The sequence below is a fragment of the Nerophis lumbriciformis genome, linkage group LG04, assembly GCF_033978685.3.
Source record: "Nerophis lumbriciformis linkage group LG04, RoL_Nlum_v2.1, whole genome shotgun sequence".
Taxonomy (NCBI): domain Eukaryota; kingdom Metazoa; phylum Chordata; class Actinopteri; order Syngnathiformes; family Syngnathidae; genus Nerophis; species Nerophis lumbriciformis.
This window is the reverse complement of record NC_084551.2, coordinates 57,956,656-57,972,500: the sequence shown is the minus strand read 5'-3', so window position 1 is coordinate 57,972,500 and position 15,845 is coordinate 57,956,656. Positions and strand designations below refer to the sequence as shown.

Below are 15,845 nucleotides of genomic sequence, written 5' to 3'. Positions count from 1 at the left end.
ACTTCAGAAACCCACTGTCAGTAACTACAGTTGGTCGCTACATCTGTAAGTGCAAGTTAAAACTCTCCTATGCAAGGCGAAAACCGTTTATCAACAACACCCAGAAACGCTTCACTGGGCCTCAGCTCATCTAAGATGGACTGATACAAAGTGGAAAAGTGTTCTATGGTCTGACGAGTCCACATTTCAAATTGTTGTTGGAAACTGTGGACGTCGTGTCCTCCGGACCAAAGAGGAAAAGAACCATCTGGACTGTTCTCGGTGCAAAGTGTAAAAGGCAGCATGTGTGATGGTATGGGGGTGTATTAGTGGCCAAGACATGGGTAACTTACACATCTGTGAAGGCATCATTAATGCTGAAAGGTACATACAGCTTTTGGAGCAACATATGTTGCCATCCAAGCAACGTTACCATGGACGCCCCTGCTTATTTCAGCAAGACAATGCCAAGCCACGTGTTACATCAACGTGGCTTCATAGTAAAAGAGTGCGGGTACTAGACTGGCCTGCCTGTAGTCCAGACCTGTCTCCCATTGAAAATGTGTGGCGCATTATGAAGCCTAAAATAGCACAACGGAGACCCCCGGACTGTTGAACAACTTAAGCTGTACATCAAGCAAGAATGGGAAAGAATTCCACCTGAGAAGCTTCAAAAATGTGTCTCCTCAGTTCCCAAACCTTTACTGAGTGTTGTTAAAAGGAAAGGCCATGTAACACAGTGGTGAACATGCCCTTTCCCAACTACTTTGTCACGTGTTGCAGCCATGAAATTCTAAGTTAATTATTATTTGCAAAAAAAAATAAAGTTTATGAGTTTGAACATCAAATATGTTGTCTTTGTAGCATATTCAACTGAATATGGCTTGAAAAGGATTTGCAAATCATTGTATTCCGTTTATATTTACATCTAACACAATTTCCCAACTCCTATGGAAACGGGGTTTGTACTACTGAAACATATTTACTTTCATCTACTAGTAAACATCATTGTACTACTACTAAAACATATTTATTTACTTTACTAGTAATCATCAATCAAAGTTTATTTATGTAGCCCTGAATCACGAGTGTCTCAAAGGGCTGCACAAGCCACTATGTATGTATATATATATATATATATATATATATATATATATATATATATATATATATATATATATATATATATATATATATATATATATACACAATCACACATTCACACACTGATGGCGGGAGCTGCCATGCAAGACGCTAACCAGGACCCATCAGGAGCAAGTGTCTTGCTCAAGGACATAATGGACGTGGCAAGGTTGGTAGAAGGTGGGGATTGAACCAGGAACCCTCAGGTTGCTGGCATGGCCACTCTCCCAACTTCGCCACGGTCCTGACTAGTGCTGCCAACATGTTGTGTAGACACACGGTCCTGACTAACATGTTGTGTAGACACACGGTCCTGACTAACATGTTGTGTAGACACATGCTTTGTTGATTGACTTGCAGCAAGTACCAAATACCTGGCTAAGGTTCAGCTTCTTCAGCTCTACCAAGAAGAAAGAAGATGTTGCTACACAAAGTCCAGAGACCAAGAAACCAATGTGTGCTCTCCTTCAGGATGTCTGTTCCTAGGAATGCTCCATGACCTCTTGGCTGCACAATTAGGGGATGTGGGTTTGAATCCCTGTTTGGAGTTTGCATCTTCTCCCCAACTCTTAATGGCCTACAGCTATGAAGTCTGTCTGCATCCTTGGGCTCTCTCGCCCAAACACCGCTGGGATAGACTCCAGTTTAGCTGCAATGTAGACAATACATGGATGAATGGACCATGGTCTGGGTCATGTCAGCCAGGATGGTCTGGGTCAAGTCAGCCAGGATGGTCTGGGTCATGTCAGCCAGGATGGTCTGGGTCATGTCAGCCAGGATGGTCTGGGTCAAGTCAGCCAGGATGGTCTGGGTCAAGTCAGCCAGGATGGTCTGGGTCATGTCAGCCAGGATGGTCTGGGTCATGTCAGCCAGGATGGTCTGGGTCATGTCAACCAGGATGGTCTGGGTCATGGCAGCCAGGATGGTCTGGGTCAAGTCAGCCAGGATGGTCTGGGTCATGTCAGCCAGGATGGTCTGGGTCAAGTCAGCCAGGATGGTCTGGGTCATGTCAGCCAGGATGGTCTGGGTCATGTCAGCCAGGATGGTCTGGGTCAAGTCAGCCAGGATGGTCTGGGTCAAGTCAGCCAGGATGGTCTGGGTCATGTCATCCAGGATGGTCTGGGTCATGTCAGCCAGGATGGTCTGGGTCATGTCAACCAGGATGGTCTGGGTCATGTCAGCCAGGATGGTCTGGGTCAAGTCAGCCAGGATGGTCTGGGTCATGTCAGCCAGGATGGTCTGGGTCATGTCAGCCAGGATGGTCTGGGTCATGTCAGCCAGGATGGTCTGGGTCAAGTCAGCCAGGATGGTCTGGGTCATGTCAGCCAGGATGGTCTGGGTCATGTCAGCCAGGATGGTCTGGGTCAAGTCAGCCAGGATGGTCTGGGTCAAGTCAGCCAGGATGGTCTGGGTCATGTCAGCCAGGATGGTCTGGGTCATGTCAGCCAGGATGGTCTGGGTCATGTCAACCAGGATGGTCTGGGTCATGGCAGCCAGGATGGTCTGGGTCAAGTCAGCCAGGATGGTCTGGGTCATGTCAGCCAGGATGGTCTGGGTCATGTCAGCCAGGATGGTCTGGGTCATGTCAGCCAGGATGGTCTGGGTCATGTCAACCAGGATGGTCTGAGTCATGGCAGCCAGGATGGTCTGGGTAAAGTCAGCCAGGATGGTCTGGGTCATGTCAGCCAGGATGGTCTGGGTCATGTCAGCCAGGATGGTCTGGGTCATGTCAGCCAGGATGGTCTGGGTCATGTCAGCCAGGATGGTCTGGGTCAAGTCAGCCAGGATGGTCTGGGTCATGTCAGCCAGGATGGTCTGGGTCATGTCAGCCAGGATGGTCTGGGTCATGTCAGCCAGGATGGTCTGGGTCAAGTCAGCCAGGATGGTCTGGGTCATGTCAGCCAGGATGGTCTGGGTCATGTCAGCCAGGATGGTCTGGGTCATGTCAGCCAGGATGGTCTGGGTCATGTCAGCCAGGATGGTCTGGGTCAAGTCAGCCAGGATGGTCTGGTCCACTAACGGTACTACTGTAGGACACTAACTGTACTACTGCAATACACTAACTGTACTATAGTAGGACACTAACTGTACTACTGCAATACACTAACTGTCCTACTGTATGACACTAACTGTACTACTGCAATACACTAACTGTACTACAGAAGAACACTAACTACTACTGCACTACACTAACTGTACTACTGTAGGACACTAACTGTACTACTGCACTACACGAACTGTACTACAGTAGGACACTAACTACTACTGCACTACACTAACTGTACTATAGTAGGACACTAACTGTACTACTGCAATACACTAACTGTACTACAGTAGGACACTAACTGTACTACTGCAATACACTAACTGTACTACAGTAGGACACTAACTGTACTACTGCAATACACTAACTGTACTACAGTAGGACACTAACTGTACTACTGCAATACACTAACTGTACTACAGAAGAACACTAACTACTACTGCACTACACTAACTGCACTACTGTAGGACACTAACTGTACTACTGCACTACACAAACTGTACTACAGTAGGACACTAACTACTACTGCACTACATTAACTGTATTATAGTAGGACACTAACTGTACTACTGCAATACACTAACTGTACTACTGTAGGACACTAACTGTACTACTGCAATACACTAACTGTACTATAGTAGGACACTAACTGTACTACTGCAATACACTAACTGTACTATAGTAGGACACTAACTGTACTACAGTGGTACACTAACTGTACTACAGTAGTACACTAACTATACTACAGTAGGAAACTAACTGTACTACAGCAGTACACTAACTGTACTACAGCAGTACACTAACTGTACTACAGTAGTACAATAACTGTACTACAGTAGTACACTAGCTGTACTACAGTAGGACAATAACTGTTTTATTATTATTATTATTACTACAGTAGTACACTAACTGTACTACAGTAGTGCACTATTTGTACTACAGTAGTACAATAACTACTTCTTCAGTAGTACAATAACTGTTTTATTATTATTATTATTATTACAGTAGTACACTAACTGTACTACAGTAGTACAATAACTGTACTACAGTAGTACACTAACTGTACTACAGTAGGACAATAACTGTTTTATTATTATTATTACTACAGTAGTACACTAACTGTACTACAATAGTGCACTATTTGTACTACAGTAGTACAATAACTACTTCTTCAGTAGTACAATAACTGTTTTATTATTATTATTACAGTAGTACACTAACTGTACTACAGTAGTACACTAACTGTACTACAGTAGGACAATAACTGTTTTATTATTATTATTATTACAGTAGTACACTAACTGTACTACAGTAGTACACTAACTGTACTACAGTAGGACAATAACTGTTTTATTATTATTATTATTACAGGAAGACGGGGTAGATAGATCCTGGACAAGGAAGACGGGGTATATAGACCCTGGACAAGGAAGACGGGGTAGATAGACCCTGGACAAGGAAGACGGGGTAGATATAGACCCTGGACAAGGAAGACGGGGTAGATAGACCCTGGACAAGGAAGACAGGGTGGATATAGACCCTGGACAAGGAAGACGGGGTGGATATAGACCCTGGACAAGGAAGACGGGGTAGATAGACCCTGGACAAGGAAGACGGGGTGGATATAGACCATGGACAAAGAAGATGGGGTAGATATAGACCATGGACAAGGAAGACGGGGTGGATATAGACCCTGGACAAAAAAGACGGGGTAGATAGACCCTGGACAAGGAAGACTGGGTAGATAGACCCTGGACAAGGAAGACGGGGTGGATATAGACCCTGGACAAAGAAGACGGGGTGGATATAGACCCTGGACAAAGAAGACGGGGTAGATAGACCCTGGACAAGGAAGACAGGGTGGATATAAACCCTGGACAAGGAAGACGGGGTGGATATAGACCCTGGACAAGGAAGACGGGGTAGATAGACCCTGGACAAGGAAGATGGGGTAGATAGACCCTGGACAAGGAAGACGGGGTGGATATAGACCCTGGACAAGGAAGACGGGGTGGATATAGACCCTGGACAAAGAAGACGGGGTAGATAGACCCTGGACAAGGAAGACAGGGTGGATATAAACCCTGGACAAGGAAGACGGGGTGGATATAGACCCTGGACAAGGAAGACGGGGTAGATAGACCCTGGACAAGGAAGACGGGGTAGATAGACCCTGGACAAGGAAGACGGGGTGGATATAGACCCTGGACAAGGAAGACGGGGTGGATATAGACCCTGGACAAGGAAGACGGGGTGGATATAGACCCTGGACAAGGAAGACGGGGTGGATAGACCCTGGACAAGGAAGGCTGACAACATTCACAGACCAGGGAGCCTTTAGTGTTGCCAATCAGTGTCCTGAAATATAAAGACCTCATATTCTCTATAGTCTATACGTATATCCTGTACTGTACTTACTGTACTTGTGTTATCAGGGATTTGGACACCTGCTGCCATCATCAGAGGATGAAGGAGTCCTGGGTGTGGTTTATGATTCTGTACCTTTCCCACAACACAACAGACCTGCTGGACCAACAACCAGACTGACGGTAATATACCTTTTTACTACTACTGTACACATATATGATGAATGTTTACTACTACTGTACATACTGCACACATATATGATGAATGTTTACTACTACTGTACATACTGTACACATATATGATGAATGTTTACTACTACTGTACACATATATGATGAATGTTTACTACTACTGTACATACTGTACACATATATGATGAATGTTTACTACTACTGTACATACTGCACACATATATGATGAATGTTTACTACTACTGTACATACTGTACACATATATGATGAATGTTTACTACTACTGTACATACTGTACACATATATGATGAATGTTTACTACTACTGTACATACTGTACACATATATGATGAATGTTTACTACTACTGTACATACTGCACACATATATGATGAATGTTCACTACTACTGTACATACTGTACACATATATGATGAATGTTTACTACTACTGTACACATATATGATGAATGTTTACTACTACTGTACATACTTTACACATATATGATGAATGTTTACTACTACTGTACATACTGCACACATATATGATGAATGTTCACTACTACTGTACATACTGTACACATGTATGATGAATGTTTACTACTACTGTACATACTGTACACATATATGATGAATGTTTACTACTACTGTACATACTGCACACATATGATGAATGTTTACTACTACTGTACATACTGTACACATATATGATGAATTTTTACTACTACTGTACATACTGCACACATATATGATGAATGTTTACTACTACTGTACATACTGCACACATATATGATGAATGTTTACTACTACTGTACATACTGTACACATATGATGAATGTTTACTACTACTGTACATACTGTACACATATATGATGAATGTTTACTACTACTGTACATACTGTACACATATATGATGAATGTTTACTACTACTGTACATACTGCACACATATAATGAATGTTTACTACTACTGTACATACTGCACACATATATGATGAATGTTTACTACTACTGTACATACTGTACACATATATGATGAATGTTTACTACTACTGTACATACTGTACACATATATGATGAATGTTTACTACTACTGTACATACTGCACACATATATGATGAATGTTTACTACTACTGTACATACTGCACACATATATGATGAATGTTTACAACTACTGTACATACTGCACACATATATGATGAATGTTTACTACTACTGTACATACTGTACACATATATGATGAATGTTTACTACTACTGTACATACTGCACACATATATGATGAATGTTTACAACTACTGTACATACTGCACACATACTATATGATGAATGTTTACTACTACTGTACATACTGTACACATATATGATGAATGTTTACTACTACTGTACACATATATGATGAATGTTTACTACTACTGTACATACTGTACACATATATGATGAATGTTTACTACTGTACATACTGTACTTATATATGATGAGTATTTACTACTACTGTACACATATATGATGAATGTTTACTACTACTGTACATACTGTACACATATATGATGCATGTTTATTACTACTGTACATACTGTACACATATATAATGCATGTTCACCACTACTGTACATACTGTACACATATATGATGCATGTTTACTACTACTGTACACATATATGATGCATGTTTACTACTACTGTACATACAGTACACATATATGATGAATATGTACTACTACTGTACACATATATGATGAATGTTTACTACTACTGTACATACTGTACACATATATGATGAATATTTACTACTACTGTACATACTGCACACATATATGATGAATATTTACTACTACTGTACATACACTTGTTATTAATTAATATTATTACAAGTTAAACTTGGTAAACAATAATTGGTGTTTAAACTAAATGATAATAAACATGGAAGACATCTTCCAGAATAAAATCATACGCTTTTCCAAACATGACGTCATTTGGTCTTAGCTAATATTAATCATCATCATAATTGTTATTTTTACTAAAGATGGTCAATAATCATAATAATCATCATCATAGTAGGGTTTATTATTACTGAAGATGTTGAATAATCATAATAACCATCATAATAGGGTGTTATTAATACTGAAGATGATCAATAATCATAATAACCATCATAATAGGGTGTTATTATTACTGAAGATGATCAATAATCATAATAACCATCATAATAGGGTGTTATTATTACTGAAGATGATCAATAATCATCATAACCATCATAATAGGGTGTTATTATTACTGAAGATGATCAATATTCATCATAATAAGGTGTTTTTATTACTGAAGATTATCAATAACCATCATAATAGGGTGTTATTATTACTGAAGATGATCAATATTCATCATAGAAGGGTGTTATTACTAAAGATGATCAATAATCATCATAGTAGGGTGTTATTACTGAAGATGATCAATATTCATCATAGTAGGGTGTTATCATTACTGAAGATGATCAATAATCATGATAGTAGGGTGTTATTATTACTGAAGATGCTCAATAATCATATTAGGGTGTTATTATTACTGAAGATGATCAATAATAATAATCATCATCATAGTAGGGTTTATTACTGAAGATGATCAATAATCATCGTAATCATCATAATAGGGTGTTATTATTACTGAATATCTATAATCATAGTAGGGTGTTAATATTACTGAAGCTGATCAATAATCATCATAGTAGGGTGTTATTATTACTGAAGATGATCAATAATCATGATAGTAGGGTGTTATTATTACTGAAGATGATCAATATTCATCATAGAAGGGTGTTATTACTAAAGATGATCAATAATCATCATAGTAGGGTGTTATTACTGAAGATGATCAATATTCATCATAGTAGGGTGTTATTATTACTGAAGATGATCAATAATCATATTAGGGTGTTATTATTACTGACGATGATCAATAATCATAATAATCATCATAGTAGGGTTTATTACTGAAGATGACCAATAATCATCGTAATCATCATAATAGGGTGTTAGTATTACTGAATATCTATAATCATAATATTCATGATAGTAGGGTGTTTTTATTACTGAAGATTATCAATAACCATCATAATAGGGTGTTATTATTACTGAAGATGATCAATAATAATAATCATCATCATAGTAGGGTTTATTACTGAAGATGATCAATAATCATCGTAATCATCATAATAGGGTGTTATTATTACTGAATATCTATAATCATCATAGTAGGGTGTTAATATTACTGAAGATGATCAATAATCATCATAGTAGGGTGTTATTATTACTGAAGATGATCAATAATCATGATAGTAGGGTGTTATTATTACTGAAGATGATCAATATTCATCATAGAAGGGTGTTATTACTAAAGATGATCAATAATCATCACAGTAGGGTGTTATTACTGAAGATGATCAATATTCATCATAGTAGGGTGTTATCATTACTGAAGATGATCAATAATCATGATAGTAGGGTGTTATTATTACTGAAGATGATCAATAATCATATTAGGGTGTTATTACTGACGATGATCAATAATCATAATAATCATCATAGTAGGGTTTATTACTGAAGATCAATAATCATCGTAATCATCATAATAGGGTGTTAGTATTACTGAATATCTATAATCATAATAATCATCATAGTAGGGTGTTAATGTTACTGAAGATGATCAATAATCATCATAATAGGGTGTTAGTATTACTGAATATCTATAATCATAATAATCATCATAGTAGGTTTTTAATGTTACTGAAGATGATCAATAATCATCATAGTAGGGTGTTATTGTTCCTGAAGATGATCAATAATCATGATAGCACGGTGTTGTTATTACTGAAGATGATCAATAATCATAGTAGGGTGTTATTATTACTGAAGATGATCAATAATAATAATCATCATCATAGTAGGGTTTATTACTGAAGATGATCAATAATCATCGTAATCATCATAATAGGGTGTTATTATTACTGAATATCTATAATCATCATAGTAGGGTGTTAATATTACTGAAGATGATCAATAATCATCATAGTAGGGTGTTATTATTACTGAAGATGATCAATAATCATGATAGTAGGGTGTTATTACTGAAGATGATCAATATTCATCATAGAAGGGTGTTATTACTAAAGATGATCAATAATCATCACAGTAGGGTGTTATTACTGAAGATGATCAATATTCATCATAGTAGGGTGTTATCATTACTGAAGATGATCAATAATCATGATAGTAGGGTGTTATTATTACTGAAGATGATCAATAATCATATTAGGGTGTTATTACTGACGATGATCAATAATCATCATAGTAGGGTTTATTACTGAAGATCAATAATCATCGTAATCATCATAATAGGGTGTTAGTATTACTGAATATCTATAATCATAATAATCATCATAGTAGGGTGTTAATGTTACTGAAGATGATCAATAATCATCATAATAGGGTGTTAGTATTACTGAATATCTATAATCATAATAATCATCATAGTAGGGTGTTAATGTTACTGAAGATGATCAATAATCATCATAGTAGGGTGTTAATGTTACTGAAGATGATCAATAATCATCATAGTAGGGTGTTAATGTTACTGAAGATGATCAATAATCATCATAGTAGGGTGTTATTGTTCCTGAAGATGATCAATAATCATGATAGCACGGTGTTGTTATTACTGAAGATGATCAATAATCATAGTAGGGTGTTATTATTACTGAAGATGATCAATAATCATCATAGTAGGGTGTTATTATTACTGAAGATGATCAATAATCATAGTAGGGTGTTATTATTACTGAAGATGATCAATAATCATGATAGCAGGGTGTTATTATTAATGAAGATGATCAATAATCCTAGTAGGGTGTTATTATTACTGAAGATGATCAATAATCATAGTAGGGTGTTATTATTACTGAAGATGATCAATAATCCTAGTAGGGTGTTATTATTACTGAAGATGATCAATAATCATAATAGTAGGGTGTTATTATTACTGAAGATTATCAGTAATCATAATAGTAGGGTGTTATTATTACTGAAGATGATCAATAATAAAATTATTTCCGAATGGATGCACAATGATTATATAATTGTGTAGCTGCTCAGTGGTTAGAGTAGGTAGGTAGTGATTCATAGCAAAGACTATAGACCAGTGGTTAGAGTAGGTAGGTAGTGAGTCATAGCAAAGACTATAGGCTAGTGGTTAGAGTAGGTAGGTAGTGAGTCATACAAAGACTATAGACTAGTGGTTAGAGTAGGTAGGTTGTGAGTCATACAAAGACTATAGACTAGTGGTTAGAGTAAGTAGGTTGTATAAAAATGACCTCCCTGCTTGGCACTCAGCATCAAGGCTTGGAATTAGGGGTTAAATCACTAAAATTATGCCTGAGTGCGGCCACTGCTGCTGCTCACTGCTCCCCTCACCTCCCAGGGGGTGATGAAGGATGACTGGTCAAGGGAGAGAGTAATTTCACCACACCTAGTGTGTGTGTGTGTGTGTGTGAGACTATCATTGCTACTTGAACTTTAACACACCTAGTGTGTGTGTGCGTGTGTGTGTGTGTGTGTGTGTGTGTGTGTGTGTGTGTGTGTGTGTGTGTGTGTGTGTGTGTGTGAGACTATCATTGCTACTTGAACTTGTATTGACTTAAGACTCACCTGTGGCTCAGGTGATGATGGGCGGAGCTTGGTTCCAGGAAGTGTTTGGGCCACCAGCAGCAGTATCTGAGGAACAACTTTTACTTCGAGCCACTGAAGCTGTGAGTCAACACCTGGGGGTCACCTCAGCACCCAGCTGGACTCATGTGGCTCTGCAGCAGGTAGGAATAACCATAACCATAACCATAATCATAATCATAACCGTAACCATATGCATAACCATATTCATAACCAAAACAATTTTCATAACCATATTCATAACCAAAATCATAATCATAATCGTAACCATATTCATAATCATAACCATATTCATAACCATAATCGTAACCATATTCATAACCATAATCGTAACCATAATCATAACTATATACATAACCATAATCGTAACCATATTCATAACCATAATCGTAACCATAATCATAGCCATATTCATAACCATAATCGTAACCATATTCATAACCAAAATCATAATCATAATCGTAACCATATTCATAATCATAACCATATTCATAACCATAATCTTAACCATAATCATAACCATATTCATAACCATAATCGTAACCATATTCAAAACCATAATTGTAACCATATTCATAACCATAATCATAACCATAATCGTAACCATATTCATAACCATAATCGTAACCATAATCATAGCCATATTCATAACCATAATCGTAACCATATTCATAACCAAAATCAATCATAATCGTAACCATATTCATAATCATAACCATATTCATAACCATAATCGTAACCATAATCATAACCATATTCATAACCATAATCGTAACCATATTCAAAACCATCGTAACCATAACCATAATCGTAACCATATTCATAACCATAATCATAACTATATACATAACCATAATCGTAACCATATTCTTAACCAGAATCATAATCATAATCGTAACCATATTCATAACTATATACATAACCATATTCGTAACCATATTCATAACTATATACAGAACCATAATCGTAACCATATTCATAACCATAATCGTAATTATATTCATAACCATAATCGTAACCATATTCATAACCATAATCTTAACCATAATCATAACTATATACATAACCATAATCGTAACCATATCCTTAACCAGAATCATAATCATAATCGTAACCATATTCATAACTATATACATAACCATATTCGTAACCATATTCATAACTATATACAGAACCATAATCGTAACCATATTCATAACCATAATCGTAACCATAATCATAACCATAATCATAGCCATATTCATAACCATAATCGTAACCATATTCATAATCATAACCATATTCATAACCAGAATCATAATCATAATCGTAACCATATTCATAATCGTAACCATATTCATAACCATAATCGTAACCATATTCATAACCATAATCATAACCATATTCATAACTATAATTGTAACCATATTCATAACCATAATTGTAACCATATTCATAACCATAATTGTAACCATATTCATAACCATATTCATAACTATAATTGTAACCATATTCATAACCATAATTGTAACCATATTCATAACCATAATTGTAACCATATGAATATGGTTACAATTATGGTTATGAATAACCATAATCGTAACCATATTCATAACTATATACATAACCATAATCGTAACAATATTCATAACCATAATCGTAACCATAATCATAACTATATACAGAACCATAATTGTAACCATATTCATAACCATAATCATAACCATAATCATAGCCATATTCATAACCATAATCGTAACCATAATCATAACCATAATCATAACCATTCATAACCATAATCGTGACCATATTCATAACCATATTCATTACCATAATCGTAACCATATTCATAACCAGAATCATAATCATAATCGTAACCATATTCATAATCATAACCATAATCGTAACCATAATCGTAACCATATTCATAACCATAATTGTAACCATATTCATAACCATAATCGTAACCATATTCACAACCATATTCATAACCATAATCGTAACCATATTCATAACCATAATCATAACCATCTTCATAACATAATCATAACTATATACATAACCATAATCGTAACCATATTCTTAACCAGAATCATAATCGTAACCATATTCATAACTATATACATAACCATATTCATAACTATATACCATATTCATAACCATAATCACAACCATAATCATAGCCATATTCATAACCATAATCGTAACCATATTCATAACCAGAATCATAATCACAATCGTAACCATATTCATGATCGTAACCATATTCATAACCATAATCGTAACCATATTCATAACCATAATCGTAACCATATTCATAACCATAATCGTAACCATAATCAGAACCATATTCATAACCATAATCGTAACCATATTCATAACCATAATTGTAACCATATTCATAACCATAATCGTAACCATATTCATAACCATAATCGTAACCATAATCATAACCATAATCATAACTATATACAGAACCATAATCGTAACCATATTCATAACCATATCCATAACCATAATTGTAACATAATCATAGCCATATTCATAACCATAATCGTAACCATAACCATTCATAACCATAATCGTAGCCATAATCGTGACCATATTCATAACCATAATCATAACCATAACCATATTCATAACCATAATCGTAAACATAATCATAACCATATTCATAACTATAATCATAACCATATTCATAACCATAATCAGAACCATTCATAACCATAATTGTAACCATAATCGTGACCATATTCATAACCATATTCGTAAACATAATCATAATAACCATATTCATATCCATAGTAATATTCTTATTCATAATCGTATTAATATTCTTATTCATAATCATATTCATACAGTATTCACACTCATATTCATAACATTTTCATATTTGTAATCATAACCATATTCATATTCTTATTCATAATCATTTCCATAGTCATATTAACATTCTTATTCACAATCATATTTATAATCATAACCATGTTCATATTTTTTCATTCCTCATTGCCTTCTATAAGTACTATAAATGTACAGTATAAAACGTTATTGTTAGTATGATAAATGTACAGTATAAAACATTATTGTACATTATACAAGTTTATTATTAGTATGACATGTACATTATACAAGTGTATTGTTAGTATGTATATTATCAAGTATACATGTGTATTTACACAGGACTGTAATATACATGTGTAATATACAAGTATACATGTGTAATATACAAGTATATATACAAGTGTAATATACATGTGTAATATGCAAGTATATATACAAGTATAATTGTGTAATATACAAGTATACATGTGTAATATACATGTGTAGTATACAAGTATATATACAAGTATACATGTGTAATATACATGTGTAATATACAAGTATACATGTGTAATATAGAAGTATATATACAAGTATAAATGTGTAATATACCAGTATATATACAAGTTTACATGTGTAATAAACAAGTATACATGCAAGTATACATGTGTAATATACAAGTATATATACAAGTGTAATATACATGTGTAATATGCAAGTATATATACAAGTATACATGTGTAAAGTACATGTGTAATATACAAGTATACATGTGTATTTGTACAGGAGTGTATAGCACGGTATCATGATGGACATTATAGTAATATACATGTGTATTTGTACAGGAGTGTATAGCACGGTATCATGATGGACATTATAGTAATATACATGTGTATTTGTACAGGAGTGTATACCACAGTATCATGATGGACATCATAGCAGAGTTGGTGCGTATTATCATATTATTATTATTATATTATTATCATTATCATCATCATTATTATTATTATTATTATTATCATCACTCACATGTTTGTTTTATTCTGGGCTGTTTGATTTTCTACTTTTCAATAAACAACTTTCTGCATTTTCAGAATTCATGCGACAGTTCATCAAGAAGAAGAAACTTCCGCTTTCTCTGATTGGCTCGTCGTACGAAGGCGTGTCCGTCAATGATGTCATCTTCAATGCAAGGTTGGCCACAGAAGAGCTGCTGGGAACTACACTTTAATTATTAATAAATATTTCATCAATATTATCTTTGTCATCATTTATCAATATCATACAAACCCCGTTTCCATATGAGTTGGGAAATTGTGTTAGATGTAAATATAAACGGAATACAATGATTTGCAAATCCTTTTCAAGCCATATTCAGTTGAATATGCTACAAAGACAACATATTTGATGTTCAAACTCATAAACTTTTTTTTTTTTTTTTGCAAATAATAATTAACTTAGAATTTCATGGCTGCAACACGTGCCAAAGTAGTTGGGAAAGGGCATGTTCACCACTGTGTTACATGGCCTTTCCTTTTAACAACACTCAGTAAAGGTTTGGGAACTGAGGAGACACATTTTTGAAGCTTCTCAGGTGGAATTCTTTCCCATT

At 35.4% G+C, this 15,845-nt stretch overlaps 1 protein-coding gene across 2 annotated transcripts in view; it reads left to right on the top strand.

The window, feature by feature from the left end:
• ppox (protoporphyrinogen oxidase) overlaps positions 1 to 15,488 on the top strand; it is a 41,935-nt gene extending 26,447 nt beyond the window's left edge. For both annotated transcript variants that reach the window (XM_061946144.2, XM_061946151.2), the window contains exons 10-13: positions 5,602 to 5,715; positions 11,425 to 11,574; positions 15,138 to 15,180; positions 15,328 to 15,488. In XM_061946144.2, coding sequence (XP_061802128.2) covers positions 5,602 to 5,715; positions 11,425 to 11,574; positions 15,138 to 15,180; positions 15,328 to 15,464 — 444 coding nt within the window. In that variant the 3' untranslated portion in view covers positions 15,465 to 15,488. The remainder of the gene's footprint in view (positions 1 to 5,601; positions 5,716 to 11,424; positions 11,575 to 15,137; positions 15,181 to 15,327) is intronic.
• Positions 15,489 to 15,845: the final 357 nt, after the last annotated feature.